The 25,145-nt window shown below is 40.9% G+C and overlaps 2 protein-coding genes across 6 annotated transcripts in view; one reads left to right on the top strand and one right to left on the bottom strand.

The window, feature by feature from the left end:
* gnb1l (guanine nucleotide binding protein (G protein), beta polypeptide 1-like) overlaps positions 1–17,803 on the top strand; it is a 65,146-nt gene extending 47,343 nt beyond the window's left edge. Inside the window, exons 6-9 of one of the 4 annotated variants that reach the window (XR_009794698.1) lie at positions 2,189–2,404; positions 13,876–14,071; positions 16,118–16,163; positions 17,679–17,803. Coding sequence is in view for 3 of the 4 variants with exons in the window: in XM_061817772.1 (XP_061673756.1) it covers positions 2,189–2,404; positions 9,137–9,418 (498 nt within the window). In the remaining variant the exon portion in view is untranslated. Of the gene's footprint in view, positions 1–2,188; positions 2,405–8,897; positions 9,049–9,136; positions 11,753–13,875; positions 14,168–16,117; positions 16,164–17,678 lie in introns of those variants that run through there. The other 3 variants (XM_061817773.1, XM_061817774.1, XM_061817772.1) reach the window with 3 other exon arrangements.
* Positions 14,182–24,208, bottom strand: tbx1 (T-box transcription factor 1). Of its 2 annotated transcripts, XM_061817770.1 has the most exons (9): positions 24,070–24,207; positions 23,661–23,949; positions 22,095–22,476; positions 20,620–20,721; positions 20,349–20,520; positions 19,793–19,948; positions 18,362–18,429; positions 17,722–17,822; positions 14,182–16,923 (listed from the first exon to the last, which is right to left on the bottom strand). In XM_061817770.1, the coding sequence occupies exons 2-9, from the start codon at positions 23,842–23,844 to the stop codon at positions 16,541–16,543; spliced, it is 1,548 nt and encodes a 515-aa protein (XP_061673754.1). In that variant the 5' UTR covers positions 23,845–23,949; positions 24,070–24,207; the 3' UTR covers positions 14,182–16,540. The 2 variants fall into 2 exon arrangements, with proteins under 2 accessions (XP_061673754.1, XP_061673755.1); XM_061817771.1 differs by having other exon boundaries at positions 22,095–22,425; positions 23,661–24,208.
* Between the last annotated feature and the right edge of the window lie 937 nt (positions 24,209–25,145).

Below are 25,145 nucleotides of genomic sequence, written 5' to 3'. Positions count from 1 at the left end.
CACTCACAGGTTCAACTCAGTATGGAAGTATTCATCCGTCTTTCCAATCAACCGATACTGCTATTTCTTCATCAGATGAGGATAAGTCTGAGAAATTAGCGCTGGACATAATTGTCATAACGTAAGCGAGCCTTTGTTGGCACACATAATACATCACATCCGTGCACGCAGTGCATGTGACTCGCCAAAATGGCGCCTCCCATGAAAATTCATAATTGCCAATAAAAACCTTCTCAAAACACCATTGAATGATATCGGATTAACCTCAAATTTTCAAGGTACAGTACATTTGGCATGACCTATCTGATACATTGTCAATTCAACAACCAAACTTCCCCTTTAAATTATACCCCCATTGTTCGGTAACAGTAAGGCGGAGATGTCTCCCTCGCAGACACATTTTAGAACACACACTTTTGCATGTCCCCTAACTGTAATATACACACTGGATAGAAGAAGCCAAAAGACACCTGCTGCGCTCAGAGATGAAAACAGAAGTAGCTTTTACCAAATAATATTGATTAAATAACTAATGATCAAACCCACCAAAAATCATCATTTCAAACATAACATTTTAAAATGCTTGGCACTTGGATATGAATATCAAATGCATTCAGCATTTGCTAAAAACATTGACACATTCTGTAAATGCCATTTTACAGAAATTCATTGTAACTTTGTTATGCATCTCTCACCAGTCACCATCAATCCATCTTTCCAGTTGTTGTGCAATGATGAATCTTCTCCCATAGGCTCAGCCCCATTCCAGCAGAGAACCCTCATGTAGAAAAGCCTGTGTAGGATATAATGAATTAGGTGTCTACCCAGGGTTCCCTGACCTCTGACCCATAACATCGTCAATCAAAGAGGTCCTACATATAAGTGAAATGGTGGGCCCCACGCCTGGAACGCTTAGCCCAGACCCTTGTGGCAAGTCGGGGCCACTGATTTTCTCTTGTTTTTATTTTTTTTTCTTAATCCCGTAGTGTTCATCCCAGATGATGTGTTTGGAGGGTATACAGGACTCTTGCTCTAATTTGTTTAAAAGTTGAAGAAGAGAAATATATTGTGTTAAGTGAGAGGAGGACTTGAAGATGGATGAAAATATCTTCCCCTTCTGGCACATATGGAAAAGATTTGCTTCTCTCCTTATTTCTGGTCATTTAAAGGCACACATTTGTGCTGTGAAGTACTCATATATCTAATATGTATTATTATGTAAATGTGTCTTTCTTTGTTTTTGTGGCATTTCAAGAAAATTAGTTAACAGTGAAACGCACAAGTTGTACCTCCCTCCTCTATTGCCATTCATTTTCTACTTCCACTCTTTCATTTCCTTTCCTCCCACCGTAAGAGATATGAATCCCAGCTTTTTATCAGCTCACCTGTATATTCTCTTTCATTGAACTAATTTACAAGCTTCGTGCGTTGGCAACCATGCACCACACTTGTGCCTGCCTAATCCTACTCACATTATTTATGAGAAGGCAGGAGGCCCTGAAAGGTTATCACTCCCTGCCAACTACAGAGGAACATAGCTTCATCATCCTCTCGGGCTTTGCTTATTATGTCTCTTACATTTTTGCTCATTCTATAATATTTTGTCTTCAAAATGTCGTAGAGATTTCACAATTTGTGAGTTTTGTATGTGGATTGTGTGTAATAAAATACTGAACAAAGATAATTGCAGGTACTTATGATCATCTCTTCTAATATGTTGAAATTTGGCTGTTTCTACATGAAGACTACTTTTACTGCAAGAATACAAATTGACAGTTTAAGAGCCACATATTTTCAAATTAAATTCTTCAGAATTGTGGTTAACTGAATGTTTTTGATTAAAAGGAAGTATTCTCAAATATTTGGCAACTAAAAAAAATGCCTTTGGTAAAACAGTACTTTAGAATAAAGTATTTGTCCATACCAAGCCCTAATGTCTCCGTAATATAGACGAGGAGTAAAGTGAGTAGTAGGGTAATGGAGTGCTGTTTAGAGAGAACAGCAGCCTGATGAATGAAGCCCACTCCGACTCTGCGGGTGTCAGCAAGAGCTTCCAGAAAGATAACCTCTGCTCTTCTCAGCTTCCACTATACCGCAGCGGTTAAGTCCATTTTGGCAATAAAGTTCTCTTAATGCTGAATCCTCACTGGCTTTCCTTATTTCTGTTATCATCCTCTCTCACCTTTAGCCACAGTCAGGTCGTGGACCTCTCTTGCTGGCTGGATATGAGGACGGTTCACTTTTGTTATGGGACATAACCCAGAGGTCCATTCTGAGTCAAGCCAAAGTCCACCCAGATCCTGTCATGTGCCTGACCTTTGACACAGAAATTCTGAGGGGCATATCGGCTTCTTCAGACAATATACTCTCCTCATGGATCCTGGACGGGCAGAATAACTTGCAGGTTCGTGGATACTGAAATTACAGGAAGTAGTTATATTTCTAGTTATTGCTTCCATAACAGGGATTGGCTATAAAAAAAAAAGGCATTATGAGATTATTCCGATGCAGGATGAAGAGCATTGCCCAATTTTAGGGGTTGGAGAACTATTCAGTTACTTCATGCATCCCTATGCCAATGTAAATGATATTGAAACCATCTCTCTTCTATACCCCTTATCCTCAAGGTCGCGGGTGAGTTAGATCCTCTCCCAGCAGACTTCAGGTGAGAAGCAGGGCAAACCTTAGATCGTTTGCCAAGCAATTCCAGAAGATACTGAATCCATCAATAAATGTCAATGATTGGTTGACAAAACCGCTTAAAAAAAAAAAAATATATATATATATATATATATTTTAAAAAAATATAAATATATTTTATATATATACATATATATATATATTTTTTTTTTTGTATTTATTATTATTTTTTAATGGAACTTGAAATGCATGCAAAGGCCCAAGCTAAAAATTAGTTGTTGTCTACACAGATTTTGTGGGGCAAGAGGCCAAGTGCAGGAGGGCCTATTGATGTCATTCACGAATACAACCTTCCTCATCGCTTCACATAGTCCTTCACTAGGCATGAATAATAATATTAGAATGCCATCCAATCTAAAACAGGTTAAAAAAAAACAGGTTGCAATAAGAAATTCCTTTCTGCCTACAGTACATCATTTACATACATGCAAAACAGTTGCTTTTTGATTAATTTAGCCATTTGCACTCAAAATAGGCCTTTCGCGTGAATCATAGATCCGATGAGTTTTTCGTGGGGGGTCGCTGTCATCATAGAGTGTTTCGTACACCTTGAACACTGGCTGTTAGATCCATTGCACACATGCAAGTACATTGATCTGAGGTTCCGCTTGTGCACTCAGGACCCGCTTTGGATTAAGTCACATGAGGTGAGGAGACCAGGAAAAAAAACAATTCTACTGCGTCTGCTTTTAAGTTTTCTTAAAACTTTTCTTTTCTTTCAGTCAATTATAATAAATGTCACTTAACACTTTCTTCATCAATTATTTCTCATTTATCAACTACTCTATTTCATGCACGAGACTGAAGTATTGGTGATGTTAAAGTCGAGTTCACCAATCAAACGGCACATGAAAGTCACATGACATCAGACAAAATCGACTATTGGCCTTCCCAGGCATAGGTATTAAATGGAGATAAGATAGCCCAGCTGATCGTCATGCCTACATTTGCACCATGTTGGGAAGTTCATCGTTACCATGAAGGCAATGGTGAACTACTTGTGTTTACATTTAGAAGTACAAAAATAGCAGCATTCATGTATTGTAGTATTTGTGTGGCACTTTCTGCACAAATGTGGATATTTATACTAACAAAAATAACTCAGAAGTTAATCTACACAATAATTGTAATTATTTCAGTTAACTTTTTACTCAAGTAATTTTTTGGGGGACTACTTTATACTTTTCATGAATCACATTATTGTCTAGCAACAGTACTTGAGTACAATATTTGCTGACTCCACCTACCTGTGGAAGCGACATCCTCTATTGCTACTCTTAGGTTTAAGCAATATTTTTGTTCATCAGATCAGCCAGTGTCGTATTTGTTGCACTGGTCTTTTGTATTTTCGCACTGAGGTGTGTGCGTCTTGACCCTGGTTGTGGTCCCAGCGGAACCACGAAGCATATGTAACATCGGCGACGAGAGTCGATCCACTAGTACATGTTATATTAATAAGGAAGTGCACCCAGATTTATAAAATTAGTTCATGGATATGAATATTAAATGTATTAAGCGGCGGAGCAATGTTAAGGATTATGTCACGATACAGAATGAACTAACTCACATTCAGAAATGGCCAATAAAATGAGGAAATTATTGACCTGAATATTTTCCTTGTGCATTTGAAATCAGGCGTTGAAGTTCTAAATAGTGATCAATTAAGTGAAACAGATTGATTTTAGTCACTCCTTTACCAGCATGAGGGGGTTTAAAAAGGCGCATGCTATACATTTGGTACAGCTTAATCAGTTGGTGTGGAGATGCGTCTGGTCCAAGTTGGAGGCCAAAACAAAAAAGCAAAGAAAATGGGCAAATTTTATTTTAATCATAAATGTGTACATAAACAAGTACACACAAGCATGCATTGTAAATGTTTTTTTTTCTGTGTGAAGAGTTGTTTATTCTTTTAATGTTTTTGCCTTATTGTAAAATAATAATAATAATTCTCCACAGACCCACCATTTCAATGTCTTTTTTGGTCACCGTTGTCATGCCTTTGGTGTTCGCATATCTACTAATTTAACATTTAAAGTAAACTTGAAATACATTCCAACAGTACATACATCGACTCTCACACAGACTCCCACACTTTTCACTAATACAATATCTACGAAAATTCATCAAAAAGATCCCTCGAGTTTAGCATGTCCAGTTAATTTTTAGAGCCAACCCCTAAGAATCAGAATTGGTGAGGAACCTGGCGCTGATCAGTACACTGAAGTGTGTTTTTCAGAAATGAATGCATGAATTAGAAATATTTTATGAACCCTTGTTTTTGTTTCACATTCAAAATGTGTCTGTAACTCTACTATTGTGGATTGTATTTGCTATACCAAATGAGAAAAAGAATGATGATTTTGTTTATTTTGTTTAAGGAACAAAATATTGATTCAGTATGTAATCCAGAATGAAGATGACAGGGAGAAAGCACATGGAGAGCAAAAGAAACCATAAGGGGCTTTTAAATTACAGCGAAGTGCAGCTCAGTGTGAAGTCCAGACAGCAATGCTCAGTTCCTCCCACAGAAGTATTTTTGTGTGGCAGTATTTGGAGGGTGGGCAGTGAGGGAACTGCTGGGTGGTGCACCCGGGCCTCAGGTCCTGACGGACGACCCCTGAGAGGTAATAAAAATATCAAAACCTCGGAGGCCCCTTAACCAAACAAAAAACACATCTGCAGTAAAGGGAACAGTAGACACAGTGGGAAGCTGCAATAAAGGTTTAGGAGGCTGTAAGTGCCACAGTATCCCACTCCCCATGAATTTACTGCTTCGACGTGGCCCCTATTGGCTGGCAGGGCAGATAAATGTTGCGAGTTGTGAAATGAAGAGAAAACTAAATGAGACAAAACACAGTGCAGTTGTGATTTAGTGCAGCCAAATGTTTTTTGAAAGTAACCTTATCAAACCTAGATAGAGACGGATATCTTCAGGAATTGAGGTTAATGTCATACACATGGTTCTCAGCTGCCTTTATCTGCTGCATGACCTGACCGCCCTAAAATATACTTGTAGTAATGAAGCATCATCTTCAGCTCTTTTTTTCCTCCCACTGCTTTCTTGTGAGTTTGTTGTATTGGAATGGACCATACAGGTGTGTGTGTGTGTGTGTGTGTGTGTGTGTGTGTGTGTGTGTGTGTGTGTGTGTGTGCCAGGATTTACTAGCTGTTAAGTTGGATAGACATATGTTGAGGCGGTGAAAGGTTCCTCTCGAAGGAAGAAAAAGAAAAAGGTTGCCGACTGGAAAGAGAAAACGGGAAGCAATGGGAATATTAGCAGTATAAATCAAGCGTAGCTGACAACAAATCGTTTTCTGAGACGCTTGACAGTTCACTACAGGTGCAACCCCACACCTTTTTTATCAATTCAATGTTTCTCTAGTAGTCTCCCTATTTTACATGACAAAATCGGACAGCGCCTGAACAAAAATGTCACAAAGGGTATCATTGAACACAACCTTGATATTCTTGCAGAAATTTAAGTAAGACAGAGAGCTTAATGATTTCTGGACCAATTGAATGAAACTGGTGTTTCCCACGGCACGCCTGCTCGGTCTAGTGTCTTCTGTGAAATTGAAGTTCATTCGTCTGACAATAGGTCGCAGAGAGGCCTGTCATAAAAATTACAGGTCTTATTGAGAATCATTCTGTCGTTTTCTAAAGGGAAGTGCTCAGTTTGACAACCACCTCTTGTCAGGCAGAGTTGAGCTCTGACAGGCAAGGTGACAAGAGGCTGTAATCTGCTTCGTGAATGTGATTCAGGGCGAGGGTGTGTCAGATATGCCTCTGAAAAGCCTTCCAGTCGATAGGCTTGAGTGAGTGAGCGATGATGTGATGTTTCACTGGAACAGCATGAACGACAAGACTGAAGTTAAAATGAGTGAGGAAATTGGAGCAAGGTTCGAGTGATGTTTGCCAAGTGAATGCTTCAGAAAGTGTCTTATGTCCATACAATGATACAAAGCCATCATAAAGAGTGAGTTTATGATTGTTCTATTCGGCCCCAAGGGATGTTTCTAAGCAGAACTGATAGCCTCAAGAAAAGCGTGGAATCCAACTTTGCAGCCCTTTCCGTCTTCAAAATAATGATGAAGTCCAATGTTTCTATCATCAATGACACTAAAAGACTAAAAAGAAAATACTTGGACTAATTCAGCACAATTGATGGCGGAGGCATTGTCATTTTTATGATGAAACGGCACACTTTGATACATTAAATACAACGGTAAAAATAATCAAAGGGAGTAGATTGTGTATTTATATCTGGATTAAATCATAAAGCACGATTAACCTGACTGCTCAAATGCCAAATTATATCTTGACAATGATATGCTAATTTAAGAAAAATTTATCTTGTAACGATGATTCTTTTACGCTTCTGTCAGAGAAGCAATACTTACAGATCATTTTGGGGACCTCTCATCTCTGCCAAATGGTCAAAATAATGTTAGATTCCTCCATTTTATGGTAGTCTTACATTTGTTCTAACCCAAAACAAAACACTGGACTCATCTGTAAATCACAGTCTTCCATTCTCTCTGAGAAATGACATAAAATCAATGTCCATTACTGTATCATTGGAACTTAGTTTACAATTAACCGTTTACTAAAGCCAATGCCCTTTCGTTACTCAAATTTTGGGATGGAAAAACAAACACAAACAGACACTTTAACCCATCATTATCAGGCCTCTAATTCAAACCAGATGGAGAGAGGTCGTGGCATACCAACTTCTTGAGGTAATAACAAACCTCCAAACAATCTGTCACCCCAAAGTTTTCTCTACATCAGTGCGCCTTGGCTTGTTTGGTCAAAGCAGCCACACACGGACACTGTTGGTACTGGTGATGATGGCTTGATTAATATTACCCCCCCCCAAAAAAAGGGAAATCCCTCTTCTGACCAAAGCTTTCGTTTTCTGATCAGTGGAATTCCTCTCTGCTCTCTTTCATTTGCATTCCTCTTTATCCACTTTGGCAGTGAGACCTGGCTTATATCTTCCACGTGCAGCTTGTGTATAGTTCCAACCCGGAACAGGAGCAGATAAAATCGGCAACATATCTTTCTATGCAAGGCCATTAGTCTCCTTAGACACAACCCATGAAGTCAATTTTACGCTGTCCATTTGAATTTCAAGCCCCAAATCCAGATGTGTGTGCTTCATGGAGTGATCCAGCTGAGATCCCCAGCTAGCAAGAAGAGCACGTTTCTCTTCCAAGGAATGCCCATATCCAAAAGGTCCTTCAGATTGGGATCATTTATTATAGGATGTCAAGACTTCTTGAAATACTGAAGTTCATGGAGGGAAAGAGCTGTGGCTAATCATTAGCAGGCAGACATTACCAAATCCCTATTACTCAGTTCTCTCCTTTTGCTGACCAGGCCTATCAGTGCAAATTAAATTTGTCAGAGGCGCTTAGAGCAACAACTCGTCTACAAACAAGCATTTCACCAAAATGGCTTCTTTCTTGCTTGCAAACTGCGACAAGGGTAATTCAAGCCCTATCGTGCTTTCAGTGCAGCCCCTTTTTAACACCAAAGCAAATAAAGGGACGTGGAGAGATTTGGTCATGACCCTCATGCCGTAATGTCTAATGCTTCACGTTTGAGACTCGTGAGCTAACGGGCCCCAGCCTGTAATTCAGTTGAAATAAATGTATTTACATTAAATCAAATTACATGTTGAAAAAAAAAAAGTTTTTACACCATACAAATTGAGTAGACGTCTAATCTCACTCCTGGACCTCTGTCATCAGATAATGTCCGTTATTGTTGGTGTCATTTATATCTTGCTGGAAATCAGTAATTGATTTACTTACCAAATTTTTTTTCAATTTTCATGTTTTTTACTGACTTTATTCTTAATCCCAGAATGGACAATTCAATTTACAATAGAGTATTTTGGTTCTTATTTGCATTGTAAGGCCAATTTGCTTTTTGAATTTTTGCAATGTCTATTATAATCTAATATATTTTATTATTATTACAGGAAAATCAGTTGTGTGACAAAATTTGAGAAAACCCATCATTTAATTTTTTTTTTCACAGACGTCTGAAAACAGTCATTATTTAATGTTGTAAAATTCATCGCATTGTTGATGACTTTTCAGTCCTTACATATCCATCCATTAACTGAGCTGCTTATCCTCACAAGAGTCCTGTGAGTGCTTGAGCCTATTCCAGCTGTCATCCGGCAGGAGGCGGGGTACACCCTGAGCTGGTTGCCAGCCAATCGCAGGTCCTTAAACGGATTTGTTTTTCATGGACTCGAGGAGGGAATGAAGAGCTATGGGAATAAACACTCCAAATGTTCTCAAAATTGTAATAGAATGAAAAACGTAGTGACAGGTGAAATTCATTTCCATTTTTTCATATTCCTAAATGCATATTTGAATGAAAAGTAATGAGATTTCTTTACTTTCTTTGTTCTTGGTAGGTCCAAAACTGTGTGACTCTCACCAACCCCGGCATTTCCCAGATGAGTATTAGAGGAGATGGTAAACTTTTAGCAGCAGCAGGCTGGGACCACCGGGTACGGATATTTGGCTGGAAGAGGCTGCGACCTCTGGCAGTCCTGCAGTACCACAGTGACATGGTCCTCAGCGTTGCATTCTCCGACCATAGTGACCCCGGGCAAAGACTTCTGGCTGCTGGATCCAAAGACCAACGCATCAGTCTGTGGTCAATCTACAATGAGGGACGGTCTGAAAATAATTAATTTTCAGCAGCAATGGTGAATATAAGAAAGGTGTCACCAACATGGTGCCCGCTGACAACAGGTCGCCTCCAAGGACCACATGAGTAGCCCTTGGGTCTCTTTCAAAAATTGCTCACCAGTGATGGGCCAATATGATTTCCTAGGAAATTAAATATTGGAGAAATTATCATTTAAAAATGTAATCACTTGTCCAAGAAATAAATAGTTTCACATTGATATTTATGTTTCCTACCTTGTGAAAATCGATCCACCCATTTTCTGCACAAGGAGACAGACAACAGTTGCACTCCCTATTACACCAAGGGGCAATTTAGAGTCTCCAATTAAGGCATATTTTGGGATGTGGGATGAAACTGGAGTGCCCTGAGAAAACCCATGCAGGCACAGGGAGAACATGGAAACTTGACACAGGCAAGGTTGGGATTCGAACCCTGGTCCTCAGAACTGTGAGGCCAAAGCCCCAGTGTTAGATGAGATTCACCAGTAGTTCCCCAAGACTCTGGGTGCTGTGGGGCTTTCCTGGATGACACTCTCTGAAACATTGAGTGGACATAGGAGTGCCTCTGGGTCGTCAGGTTGGGGTGGTGGTACCAGGACTGGCGGGTGTGCTCCATCTACAAGGGTATCATAATCCTCAGCCTCCCTGGTAAGGTCTATTCAGGAGTGCTGGAGAGGAGTGTCTGTCGGGAAGTCAAATCTCATGTTTGAGTATGGGGGGCTGAACCCTCTAATATGGAGTGTTCGGTCCCTATACGACCAATGTCAGAGTTTGGTTCACATTCCCGGTTAGTAAGTCAGATTTCTTTCCAGTGAGGGATGGACTCCGCCAAGGCGGCCTTTTGTTATAGATTCTGTTCATTAATTTTATGGACACAATTTATAGGCACTGCCAGGCATTGAGGGGTCCGGTTTGGTGTCCTCAGTATTGCATCTTTGCTTTTTGCAGATGATGTGGCTTTGTTGGTTTCATCAAGCCCTGATCTCCAACCCTCACTGGAGCTTCTGGTTTGTAGCCAAGTGTGAAGCAGCTGGGATGAGAATCGGCCCCTTCTAATTTGAGACCATCGACATCAGTCGATAAAGGCTGGAGTCTCCTGTCTGGGTCAGGGCAGCGATCCTGCCCCAAGTAAAGGAGTTCAAATATCTTGGTGTCTTGTTCATGAGTGAGGGAGGAATAGAACAGGAGATCGACTGCCAGATCAGTGCAGCATCTGCAGTTATGCGGTATATATATTGGTCTGTTGTGATGAAGAGGAAGCTAAGTCAATCCCAGTCTCAAAGCTCTCAATTTACCGGTCGATATACGTTCCTACCCTTCCCAATGATCACTCGCTGTGGGTCGTGACCAAAAGAACAAGATCCCACATACAAGCCGCCGAAATGAGATTCCTCCGCAGGTTGTCCGGCTCTACGTTCGAGATCGAGTGAGAAGCTCAATAATCTGGGAGGGGGTCAGAGTAGAGCCACTGCCCCTCCAAATTGAGGGGAGCCAGATTAGATGGCTCAGGCATCTGATTAGGATCCCTCCTGGTAGCCTCCCTGGTGAGGTGTTCCAGGCACGTCCCACTGGGATGAGACCCCAGGGACGACCCAGGACACGCTGGAGAGACTATGTCTCTCGGTTGGCTTGGGAATGACTTGAGATCCCCTTGGAAGGGCTGGAGGAAGTGGCTATGGAGAGTGAAATCTGGGCTTCTTGCTAAAGCTTCTGCCCCCGCGACCTGACCTAAATGGAACAAAATGGGTGTTCAAAGTCAAAGGTCAAAGTTCTTTTATGTTTTATGCAAAGAGGAAAATTTAATGTTTAACACATGAAATACACTCATCTAACTATGTGACTATGATTAAATGAATATTAAAAGTTTCTGAAAATATTAGTTTATTGGAGATGCAGACAAATTGTGTTTAATCATTTTGTTATTTTTTTCCCTCTTCATGATGCAGGTGCAGCTTTGTCTCCTCTGTCTGTGCTAGTTTCCCAAAACAGATTAAACTGTGATTTTGTTGACTTACCTGATGTGAGCTATGCTCCAGTGAACTTGAATAATGAGGTGTACGATACACCTGAGCAGATATGTAATCCTGCCTTGTTATTTTAGCAGGACTTTGCTTAACATAGATGCCAGCGGCCTGACTTAAGCCATATTTGTCAAACAAGGTTAATCACAGCAGGCCTGGAGATCAGAGTGCTGTCGGTTTCAACTGTCACGCTGTCATCTGTAACCATTACCTGTTCACGATTGGTTATTTTTCTCTTCGGTAAAGATAAGAAAGTGTTCTTTTTCCTTCCAAAGTCTAATAATATCATGATTAAATGAGCACGTTGAGAGCTGATGTGTTTGAGAACCACACGTTCGTGGCTTCAATAGCTGGTCATTCAGCTTCATTGAAGATGTCTCTCCTGGTTTGGCTGAGAATTGAGAGTCTGATCACAGTGTACACAAAAGGCCTGGAAACCAAGAGCCAGACCAGCATAATGACCACAGGTCAGTATTGAGGAGCGAAAATACAGTTTTCATACACACGTGACCTCATTCCACACGATTAAAATACTTTAATTGTAAAACTGCATTGTAATGTTGAACGTTTTTGATATATATTTGTGTGTTGCATCATTGCACCATTTTATCGAAATCACTTGGAGCAGTCGACATAAAGGAATTTTTTGCAACCTTACAACAGTTTTATGGATATTGATAAACTTTATGCCAACTGTAGTTGGCAGTGGTATAACTGCTAAATGTTTTATATTTTTTACCTTTTTTTTCACAAAATAAGATAACCAAACTTGTTTTTCTTTGGGTTTCATTTAGTGCGTGTTTATGTCCATCAGCAAGTGTAAATATAAAGGATATGGTAACTTCTCCCCCCCTTTTCAGGACATGTTTTCCTTGCACCCCGTGGAGGTTCGTGGATGCCTTTTGTCCCTGACCTCAATGTTGACATCTCCCATTCATAATAGCTTCCTAAGTCTCGTGTTGTCTTTGAACAAACACCAGTGGCGGCGTGGGCCAGCTTCCGTCTTTGGTCTGATAAATCAGATGGCAGGTCTATTGGTGCAGATGTTCTGTGAATGGAAGCAGACAGCAACCTGCTGGTCCAAGCGCTGGTGGTGGACCTCATAAATCACTTCATAATGGATCTTTTAGGAAGTCAATAAATGGACAAGGACACCCCCCGCACCCCACTACAACAGTAGTAGAAGCTTGTACTTGACTTATCACCCAATGTGTATCTTTGAAGGGTAAAGTTCAGCTTGAGTATGGAATAGGATGTAGTTATGTGGGGGGTTTTGGTGTTTTTGGCACACGTTCAAACCACGTTTCGGTATGTAATACTATTTAGGAAAAACTGAAAGCTAATCAGCGCTATTGTATTCATGAACCATGTTCCATAATGTTACAGGCCAAAAGGAGGACTTACCTGACCTCGTTTTTAAATAACAGTCCCCAGATAATGCGGTCCCTGATAGAGGCGGCATACAACAGAACTTCCACATGTAGATACGTGTGACATGATACTTTACGTTACATCGTCATCCGTCATCAATCTGCTCGTATTTCAATGGCACATCTTTGGCATCATGTCACCGGGAAGTCGAAAAATCCCAGCTCTCTTTTCTAGTCAAGATTTCCTTGATTGATTAATAACATCAAATAACTCAACTATGAACAAATGCTAATTTATGTACTGTAAATTTAAAACATGGGACTTACAAAAAGCAATTCTTGTACAGTGTAGCGTACCGGTTGCATTAAGTTCTAAAAAAGGGAGGGGCAACATACGACATTTCAAGGTTAGGAATTACATATAGTCTTAAAACAGTAAATCGTCATGCTCAGTTTCAGCTTTCTGTTTTTCATTTAATTTTATTTACTGTTGTGAAATGACTTGAGTGGAAGCATTCAGTTTTTTCATTTAACCATGACTTTCCATGCAAGTATTCTGTATTTCTGAATTTTAAAAAGTGTTCATGTAGGTTGGTGATGGACATGTAGAAATTCAAATTTGGGATATAATCTCCATTTCTAACCTAGCATAATGTTGAATTCCTTTACTTTATCAAATTATTTTTTTTAGTATTTTTGAAACACTTCAAGATGTTTTTATGTTTGCATTTTCTTGAAAAAAAATCTAACGATTTTTCTGTATTTTATTTATATTTGTATAGTCCAGGCAAAACAAATGTATTGGCTAATTTGTACAGTCAAAAACAAAGTCCTTAATTGACTTAATTGGAACGTACACATACAGTACGATTATATTTTATTATCTTTTAGCAAAAAGGGGACATTACATCAGTTTACCACATTGTCATCATGCCCACCTAAAAATTAAGTACTTTTTGGGGTCAATATACTGACTCAACGTCCTTAAATCGAGCGGTAACTTGATTTATGCGTGCTATGAATTTTTTGAATTATGAGTTATTTCTTTTTGTTGCGAGTGTGTTTCAGATTTTGACACGTAGCTTCGTTGAGAGGTGTCCTTCCCGAGAGGCATCGTTTGTCGTCTTTGAGCTTCATTGTCCGCCACCCCGCTGCACCATCCGGCCGCAGTCGCCTCTGCACTGAGCTGCAGGCCGGCGGCAGCGCGCACCGGGCGGCCGACTCTTCCCAGACGACCGCTTCCTGATCAGAGCAAACAAACACGGTAGACGAGCTGCTGTCAGTAGCGTGCATGTGGGATGCAAGGCGACGCTGGTAACTGACAATGGTTAAAAATAACCTTTTTTAAAATCAACACGTAAAATATATATATATATATTTTAAATTCAAACGTTTCAAAATGTTCTTTTTTTAAGATTATTGTTAAAAGGTGAAGCTTGTAAATCAATGTTAAAAGTTGCATTCATTAAAATATTTTTGCATGCAAAGTGGAAGCAATCCAGAACAAATCAGAAACTTATACAGTCAATTAGTCCCCGTTTAAATGAGTGGAAACATTATTTAACCTCTGACACATTTACAAGCCATTAAACAGTCAGAGGTCATGATCCCTCAGGCATTCTTTCACGCTGCTTCCCCTTCAATGGCAACTGCTTTCAAGGCAAAATAATAAATAAGATAAAATACACGATTAAATGAAACATTTGAATGAGTTTCCCTTTGTATCATGACAGGCACAAATCCTGAAGCAAGGCTTTTCTCCCCAAGTAAGATTAACCTTGCCCCCCCCCCCCAAAAAAAAAAAAAAAAAAAACCATTCATCATACGTAGATGAGGAAATGGCTGAATTAGATAACACCAAACTGGAAATATCACCAAACTATCCCATTAAACATGAACAATGGGATCCTTTTTAGGGCACATATGGGGGAATGTACAACAACATGTTTCCTTTGGTGAAAGCACCAATTTACAGTACAATTTGTACTATACAGTATTTTGAGTGTAAGGAAGATTACTTTGGAAATATAGTTGGTTATAATTACTGCTAGTTACCCGCTTGACTTCTTCATCTGGAATTAACACATCAATCCTGGGATGTTTCTTTGAAAAAAGAGGATTAAAACCATACATCATTGTTTTGGATTTTACATTTTTGTTCTTTACCCAAAGTGATAACAAAACATGAGATATAAATGCATCATCCATCCATCCATTTTCTTTGCCACTTACCCTCACGAGGTTCGGGGGGAGTGCTGGAGCCTATCCCAGCTGGCAACGGGCAGGAGGCGGGGTACACCTTGAACTGGTTGCCAGCCAATCGCAGGGCACATCGAGACAACCAGCCACAATCACACCTAGGGGCGATTTAGAGTGTGCAATGAATGTTGCATGTTTTTGGGATGTGGGGGGAAACCGGAGTGCCCGGAGAAACCCCACGCAGGCACGGGGAGAACATGCAAACTCCACACAGGCAGGACTGGGATTGAACCCGGGTCCTCAGAGCTGTGAGGTCAACACTTTACCAGCTGATCCACCATGCCACCTTAAATGCAGCATAAAAACTGTATTCGTGTTGCATGTTGCATTATTGTATACATGTTCATCATATGAAAACCCTCCGTATTGTATCACATTGTCCTTCCAATCATTTTGAAAATGTCATTTCATATGACAAACCAAATGTGATTTTCCCATTAAAAAAACTGTCTATGTGTAACGATGGCTCTTGCCTTTTCACAATCTCAGATATAATAATAGATTGCACCATAAGGTAGTTCTTCAAAGTTATATTTGGAAAAATACGTCTTGTTTGAGACTACTGAAGAATGCCATCGGACCAGAGAGAGCCAATCACACGCATCGGCTTTAGAAGGAAGAAGTCATATAGGATGGGGGGGGGGGCTTTTTTCCCCTGTTTTTCAAACGAAACTGAAATTGTAATCATAGAAAATTCCAAAATCAGCTCTTACTTAATTAGACATTTTCTATAATCAGTGATTACAGTTACAAACATTTTGAAATTGAATCATCTAATTTTCTCAATCCTGATACTACATCATGTTTTTGTCTTGATCTTTTCAATGGAAGCGCCACACACAAATGTGAATAGAATAATTGGAATTTAATATTCACTTTACAGACACAGAACAGTCATTCTGCTTCATTTAGTTTTTCTTTGAATTGCTGCAAGTCAGCGCCACGCTACAAGCTTGTCAGAGAGGCTAAAAATGTTCACGTTTGATGAGCAAACTTGTTTTTTTCTTCCTCACCTCCTCAAACTAAAACATTTTTTGATGTGTTTCCACAGCCTTTCCGATGAGCACAACATGCAAACGTGTCACCAACCTTCAAGGGTGAGAGATTACATAATGTATGGCTTTTTTGAAAGCATGAGAGACAAAAGGCAAATCAAAAAGTGCATTCAACACAAGAACAAGAAAAAAAAATCAATTCCAGTCTGTGATCAAACGTGTTCTCAGTCTGCTGGCTGAGTGATTGTATTGCTCGGACTGGCTGATGCAGAACAATGATTGTTGGGTTCAAAGGTCACAGGAGACCTTAACGCAGGTGCCCTTGCTTCCTGTAGAACATCTTTAAATAAATACAGCATGTTTTATTTCGCAGAAAGGAGTTTCAGTCTGTGAACGCACCATGCAGGTTGCGTGTGGCATCAAAAGTTTCAAGGCTTGCCCGGCCCCATTCCCACAATGCAGTGCGCTGTTAGCAGTCATTATCTGGGCCCGTAGTCATAGTTTGCTGGTCCACTGGTGGCTGAGTACATGTTCGCTGTGGCTGGGTTCATGTGGTGGTGGTACGTGTGTCCTCTGATGCCGGGTAACGGATAAGGCGACGGCCTGGTCTTGGCTCCCAAGTAGTGTTCATAGGTGGTGGGGTACTTGTAAGGGTGGTGGTGCAGAGTGTCCGGGGGTAGGTTGTGAGGGTCCGTCCTGAGGTCATGTGGAGGACTCGGGCGGCCACCGCTGAGCGGCACGGCGTGAAGGCCTCCCGGGACCGGGAGGGCGGGACTGAGGACTCGGGACATCAGCTGGTGAGCCGGGTCGGCGTGCATGGGCGTGCCACCGGGCTCTCGCTCGTATTCCCGCCTGCTGTCATCTGAAGAAGAAGAACAGCATGTGTTACAATCATACACTATTTACAGAATGTTACAATGTACAGTACTGCACTGCATTTAGAGTTTAAAAGTATTTAAGCATTGAAAAGAGTAAGCCAGAGGTTAATAGGAGTAGGGGGAATATTTTAATAAAAGTCTGGGGAGGTTCAAACAGCCTTAAAATATGTATACAATATATAATTTGAAAAATGTATGTGGCCACTGCTTTGTGGATTTCATTGATTGCGGCAGTAGTCTGGAACCAAAACCATGATGAAGGAGGGATTACTGAACTGTATGATTGTCATTTTCCTAAATGGTTCAGTATATTTCATTCATGGGGTGTTTACATTTGAGTTGAATGTTGCACAACATGTCAGGATCATGTAATTGTTGGGGCGCCTGAGGAAACTTTGACCCATTGAAATAAATTGATTGACGGGGGATGTTGACAGACTTTTTGCCCAATCATGAACATTTGTTGGCAGGGTTTGGAAGTGGGGGGACATCCTAATGCCCACCAAAACATTTGGATCCCATGAGTCGGATGTTCAGGGTCACCGTCCTCTCCACCCAATAGTAATAATAACTACTACAAAGTATTTTTTAAATTCATTTTCCGTCAGAGCAACTGCCTCTTCTTTGTTTAATTAAAGGCCAGCATTATGTACATCCTCCAAATGTACCACTTTCTTAAAGTGTCAATTGGATGGACCACAATGACAGATGTCCGCCTCGATTTTCATATGTTGGCTAGTGGACTGGCTGCGCTGGATCGGAACGAAGAGCGAGCTGCAGACCTTTCTCTGTGCCGTTCTGCTGAGGAGGAGACGACATTGGGTTTCTTGTTCTGGCAAAAGCGCTCATTATTGGCAGCGAGCCTGGCCTGTGATTCCTGGGCCTGCGGAAAGGAAGACGAGAGTCATTGAATGAACACCGAGCCCACGTTTTCTTGTACTCAAATAGTATGCAAGTGTGTTATAACAGCAGCGTGTGCACTTTTCAGTCTTTCTACAATGGCCCCTCGTCCATTTACATGAATAAAAGTCAAGTCAGTCAGTCATTAATAAGGCTTACGCTTCAGAGTAATCTGTTTAGTTAAAGCTTGGAAGGGGAAAAATGAACAGCATTTGGAAGAAATTGAGTCACTTGTTTCCGTAGCAGATGTGCGGACTTTTGTGTGCGGGGAAATGTTGCCAATCTATCATTGACAGAAAAGCAGCCGATAATCTTTGAAACAATATCCAGTGTTTTCCAAAGCTCGCAGCCTTCATTGTGTACTTTGCGCATGCAAGTTACACCAATCACGTACGCTAAAACAAAGTACTAAATTATTTTCCCAATGCTTGCAAAAGTTCCCGTTCCTTTGCTGCACCTCATAACACGTCAAAAGGACTTTTTGTAAAAGTGTAAACAAAAAAAAACAAAAAAATGAATTACCAATCTTCTGGGTCGCAGTCCCGGAAGCCCTTTGCAAAAGGGTTACTGGCTATTTTCAGCTGGGTGATCTGAAATCACAAGAAAAACAAAACAAGCTCCTTAATGCAATTTACAATGACACTAAAAAGTCTTTTGAATCGACTTCATATCCACATGTAAATTGGTTGCACATTTAACTATTTTACACAAACTATTTTTAAAAATTATTTTCAAATTACAGCACTTTGCCGCAATTGATGTAGATGATCAAATGAAGTCCGTTTACTCTGTTTTCAGTTTTTGTGGAACGGTGGGAAAAAAAATCACATGTGTTCTAAGGTCTCGGGTTCAAACCCGGCCTTCCTGTGTGGACGTTGCACGTTTGCATTGTTCCTCCAGTTTCTTCCCACATCCCAAAAACATGCTGCTGACCGGTTCAGGTTGCTCAAAATCAGCTGGGATAGGCTCCATTATGCGGCATGAGGATAAGCGGCGCAATGTATTTGAGCATATGTTTACATAACAGTTACTTCTGAATTGACAGAAGTTCAACATGCAGATGATGGATTGCACATCATTTTTTATTTCTTCTTTTCCTCGAAAGTATACTTTAGTTTACTGCATTTTAATCATGTGCAACTTTGAGTAAATTCGAATGACTTTTTTTTTGTTCAGAGAACATCAACTGTTCCATCATAATTCATGCTGCATATGGATTGAATTATTTTACTTTATTAGGACACAATCCCTGTACTTAAACAATCTTAATGTGCACCCCTGATAACAAGTGTTAAAAGAAACTAAAGAAATCCAGATGTTTACAAAAATGACATTTTAAGGCATTCTAAGTTGAGCTCATACTTTTCCACACAGAATTTGTGAGCTGTCAGCCTTTTTTGATTAATTGATTTTAGAAATATGACTGGTGACTGAATTTAGAGCATCTCATTGTTTTCTTCATTGCTACATTTAGTTGTCCGATTGCGCTTTACAGAATTTTTTTTAAATATTTAAAACCCATTTCAAATTAAATTAATGTTTTGTTGAATGCTAATGGTTTTTTTTATATATATATAATGCTACATATCTTTAAAAAATGCCTGGTATGTACATTCTTGTGTGAGAGTTCAATTATTATTGCTCTTTTAAATTAGATAATTATTTGTAAGTCAAGTAAAGCAATATTATCCGGTTTTTGTTTATACAACTATGGCTCGGAAGCTAATAATAATATAAAATAATAAAATTAATAATAATAATGATAATAATATGAAGAAGAAGAAAGAAAGAGAAAGAAAGAAAGAAAGAAAGTTTTCTCGGATGAAAAAGTATATGCCTACATGTTATTTTTTTTCCTGGCTGTGTGTTGTTTACAGATAGAACAAGTTAATCACGTTTGTTTGAGCTTTAGAACCAGTTCCAGACGCTCATGATTTGCGAGGACGTTATTACCCGATGATTCTGGTACGCCGTGACCGCCGTGAAGCGAGTTTCTTCGAACACGAAAGTTTTGTAGTTCTCCTCCGCGTATTTCTCGCTGTCCTTGCGAGGGTCCACGTAGACCACGTGGAACCTGGGCTGGTAGCGGTGCATTGAGTTGAGAATGATCTGCGGGGAGGGGGTGGGGGGGGGGGGGGTTAAAAGATTTTTTTTTAAAAAAAGCATTAGCCCCCTTACTGATAAGAAGGCTCTGATGATAAAGAATAAGAAGGGATCTTTAATCAGTTGTATAGCCCTAACATAATTTGGATATCTGAGATAGTTCTAAATGTCAAATTGAAATCCGGGAGAAAAAAAACTTGCATGTTGACATTTTGATGCGTAATAAATTACGGTAGACTGGAAGTTTTTTTTAATGTAATTTTTATTTGTCACTCAATCTTAAATCGCAAATTGTCCAATAAAATCATTTCCTGATAAATTGGATAATGTCTTATGTTATTCTGCTGCTGCCATAAGAAGATCTAATAATGTAGATATAGCTGGCTAGATCTTCCCCCCGACTCACATGTCCGTTATCGTCCAGGAGGTTGTTCGTCAGCTTGAGTTTGTCAAAAGAAACAATTTGCTTCATCCACTGGGCGCCTTTGGCCGGGGAGTCCGGGTGGTAGTGGACCCTGCCGGGGGTGGCGGGGTCAGCTTTGCCCGCCACCAGCCACGAAGAACTGTGGAAGGCATACCTGCACGCAGGGGGGTGACTCAATGTTACATCTGCAGTCATATCAAAAAGATTTTTTTTTTTTTTGCAAATGATGTTGGAGTGAAGTCAGGAGGTCTACCTGTAACGTTTGTCGTCGACTGGCAAGAAGTCCATGAGGAGCATGTAGTCCGCCATTGGATCCATCCCGAATATTTTCACTTGGAAAGTTGGGAACATTCTCCTGGAAGGATCCCACAAAGTCCACATTAAATTCTCGACTTGCTCTTTTCGCTTGCTTCAAGGTAAACAAAAATCAGAGCATGTTTCCACAGAATAGAAAAAAAACAAGACATAGAAAAAGAAGCCAACAAATTCGTATAACACATATATTTGTTTGCGTTTGAACAATAGTCTAGAGAACATTAAAACTCCGAGCCTTCAAGCTGAATTGGAAATTACTTTCGTAATGGTGTTTATATTTTTTCAATTTGCTCTTGTGCAATAATCTTGAAATTAATTTTTCTGTTCCCCCCCCTTTTTTTTCCCCCGAAGTGATATTTTCCACACACGTCCAGCCCTATCAAAGCGGGCCAACTTTTCACTTGCTTTGCATTGACATTTTCCCCTCTCGACGCACGACGACGCGTGTACTTTTATGACATAATTGCACCATCAGAAGCAGCCTCAACTGCACATTACAGCGCCAGTGCATGCAGTTGTTGATGAACTTGAAATCCAATTCTTGCCGGTCCTCCTCGAGCCGTTGAGCCATCTGACAAATGTGCACGTCAGTGAAAGGGAACCCGAAAAGAAACGCTCAATTAACGCCAGTGAAGGAAGGTTGGAGGAATTTCGAAAGTGCTGCTTAATTATCACAACTGCACCAGCAGTTTGTCGACCCTTTTTAATATTAATGACACGCTTATCATTGATTCCCCGCAAGAGTTTGGGAGTCAGAATGAGGGGGGGGGGGTAGGATAAATGCGTTATACTGCATTAATGTGAAAATAGTACAGTATAGCAACACTGCGTGAAATCTAATTATTTCCGAACATGAGACCAAATAAAAACTCACATTGTGAGGCCAATAAAAAAATGAAAAAATGGTTGGGAATGTCAAAAGTGATACTTACAAAACCTGCACAAAAATAGATAAAACATTTAACGGTAATCGATGGTAAATTTTACTAAATTAATCAGGTACACCCGTACGTAAAAATGAGAAGGAACACAACGCACTAGTCAGCAAGCACATACACGCACATGCTCTACAGAGATTAAAATGAAAATAAACACTACGATCACAAATTAGGAGTGCGGGGACTTTAAATAATGTGTTCGTGAAAATCAAGAGTCATTTAAATGAATAGCAACGTTTTGTTTTGAAACAAAACACCAAACCTTTATAACTAGTGTTGTTTTTTTCCAAGTATGGTATTTGTAGAATACCTCCATTTATGACTCAAACCATTCAAACACTAAATTGTGATGAAACAAAAACATGGCGAGGTAACAAAATGGATTTGAGGCGACAGTCCAATCCCGAGTAATTATGCTGTAATATCATAGTAATCGTGAGTGGTACACATGTACTTTGCGCACATTGAGTCTCACCTCCCGGCTTTGGTGACGATCATCTCCGTGCCCAGCTGATTAAACTCGTCCCACAAGGCCTTCATCTCCAGCTGCACGCTGATGTTGGCCACCTTGGGGTTTTTCTTGACCATGGTCTTGCTGTTTGGGGTGGACGAGGACGAGGACGACGAGCAAGGGGTCCCGGCGGGGTCGCTCTGTGGCGGGGCCTGGGCCGGGTAGCCGTAGCCGGGCTGGGCGGCCGGGCAGGGCTCAAAGTGGGCCTCGTGCTGACTGTAAGGGTCCCCGGGGGAGGGGGACAGGTGGTAGCCCCCCGGGGTGTTGAGGCTGCTCAGGCTGCTGGTCGTGAAGGCTGCAACATCGCAAAAATGGGACAGCTGCGTCAGCCACGGGCTGGAAATGGCTGAAATCATTCCAAAAAAGACTGGGTTTACTCGAGAGGTCTTGCGGCGAAGGGGACACAGAAAAGTCAAAAATTCAGCGCGATTAAGGATGTCAAGCTCGCTTTCAAAGTTTCTCCTTAAATCCCCGAGGTCGCGCCCACAGGCAGCCCAAATGTCCAAGCACGCAAACGCACGTCCGAAATGAAGTCGATCCCGGGGAATCCTGCAATGTTTTCTTCTCTGTGTGGATCGTGCGCTTCAGTGAAGTTGCGCGCGTGTGAGAGTGTGTGTGCGCGGGCGCGCGCGTGTCTATGTGTTCCAATGCAAGGCAGCCTCCTCGCTCTTATCAGGCCAGGAGGGCCTCCCCTTTGCGATAAAACCGGTTCTTATTTCTATTTAGATAAGGAACTGCAGGTAATGTGGCTTTTCCTCGCTTTCTGAAGAGACTGATTGACACAGAAGTGCGCCAGTTCTTTTTCACGCGCTTTTACATCAGGGCCGCGTCGCCGATGTTGACCAAAAAAAGAAAAAAAAAGAAGAGGGGGTATAGGCGGTATTAACGAGCGACTGATTCAACACACAGTGATTTACATGGATAAACAAACAGTAGTTGAATGTTGCTCTCGAGGGCAAATCATTAAAATGAATAGATAACACATATTTTGTTTTGACTATCTAGCAAAGCATGCACGTTCCCCCCTTGCTTTGTTTTACTTTTATTTCTGATTTTTGATCCAAATCGAAAATGCACAGGATAGCATTGTTTTCGTGTCATCTTTTCTTAAATATAAATCGACATCTTTATGATCGCTCAATAAATAAGGTCATGTACTATCAGATAGGTTTTTTTTAAATCCATTTTTACAAAACTCACTTCAGTGGGTACGCGTTGTCGCTGGGAAACAAATGGGAATGTACCAGATTTATTTATTTATTTATGTTCCTAAATTAGAGTGATCGATTCTGATTATACAGTATATCTCCCTACACGTTTTTAATCGGCACGCTGAAAGGGATTCGTGCGAAGGCGCTGCTCGGAAATTTTGTAATCACCTTCTGCGTGCTATCGCCGTACAGTACGTGTAATTCCACTTGAACAACAGGCCTGCAGTAGTTGCGGTTTTGTGCTCGAAACAGGTTCGCGGCTGCGAATGTGACGTTCGGTCACGCGCGATAAGCCCCACCAACAAAGTGCGTTCTTTACCTTCCATTTCTCGGGTGACGGTGCTGTAGTGCATGGTGCGGCAGCCGCGCTTGTTCGCGTCTGGTTTGTCCAGGCCGGCGCGACGCCTTTCCGACGCAGCGTTTCCTGCTTGCTCTGCAGCGCAAATCAGAGAGGCAATACTGAAAGCATTTGCCCTGGGAGACAGGGGACCACCGTCGTCCATAGGCAGGGGGCTCCGGATAGGGGAAGGTCGAGCCTACTCCTCCTCCTCCTTCACCGCGGCCACCGCCGCCGCCGCTTACCCCCTTCTCCAGAAGGCAGGAGAAGGCTACGCGAAAAGCCGAAGAACATGCGCAAAAAAAAAAAAAAAAAAAAAAAAAAAAAGGAAACCTTTCTCACATGCCCGCACTGGCCAAAGTCTGCTTGGAAAAGTATTCCCTTTGCTTACGGTGAACACGCCCAAACTCCGGAGCAGGTCGGGCGCTTCATTGAAAGAACCTCGAAAGGGCTTCGGAGGGCTCCAGCTGGCAAACCATCGCTGATCCGCGTTCCGTATTGTCACACGAGGGCTGCCCGCCCTGCCTACCCGCCCGCTTGCCTTCACCAGAATGTCAGAAGGCAGCCACTGAGTCAGCCACATCCACGTCCACGCCTCCCCTGTACCCGAGACGCGTGCGCGCTGTAGCTCGCGCGCAGCGGCCGAGTTTTATTTTAATAAGAGCTTGTCACTCATTTGGCTGGCGTCCACGGCCCTGCAAAGTCCAGCTGAATGCACGCGCGCCTCTTTAGTACAGTAGGGGGGAAAAGCACGTTTTCTGTCTGATGGAGTGTTGGAAAACCTTTTGAATATATTTATCATATAGTTATAAGATATTTTTTGAAACTATACTTTGCCCTTGACAAAGCACAAATTCGATAATTAAATGTTTTCATCTCAGGGGACTTGAGTAAATTTCTATTCACTTTTTTTTTAATTACATATTACAAATGAAGAGGTCCTCCATTTATTTATTTCGAATACCCACGTTAGCTGCACATGGAAAATTAGTCGACGTTTTTTGATGAAAAGAGGGGAAAATAGTTTTACGTTTTACACAATTCAATCACATGCCAGTGAAAATGAAGTACCGGTACTAGTTCTTTAAAGTAGAGTTGTGCGCGCCACGTTTTAATCATTTGCAAAAGAATAAAAACGACGTTTTCTGTTTCTTTTTCTTTTCTTTCTTTTTTGGGGGTGGAGGGGTAGTATCGGGAGGTGCGTGGCAGTACATAATTGCACATAATATTGTTGATTTTTTTTATATGGGCTGGAGTCTTCTTTGAAAAATGAATGTTTTCTCACATCCTCATATAAAATTGTTACATTTCACAGCACAACTATTTTTCCCCTCAATTAATAATTTCAACGTTTCAAATGAATTTGCTCCAAAATGCTAATTTGGCGCTATATAAGTGCCTGAATTTTTGATTTTCTAATCAAGAAGAAATATATCGATAGTTAACAAAAAAGCCAAAAGTAACCAA

The sequence above is a fragment of the Syngnathoides biaculeatus genome, chromosome 4 (assembly GCF_019802595.1).
Source record: "Syngnathoides biaculeatus isolate LvHL_M chromosome 4, ASM1980259v1, whole genome shotgun sequence".
In the NCBI taxonomy this organism is placed as follows: domain Eukaryota; kingdom Metazoa; phylum Chordata; class Actinopteri; order Syngnathiformes; family Syngnathidae; genus Syngnathoides; species Syngnathoides biaculeatus.
This window is presented reverse-complemented; position numbering and strand designations above follow the sequence as displayed.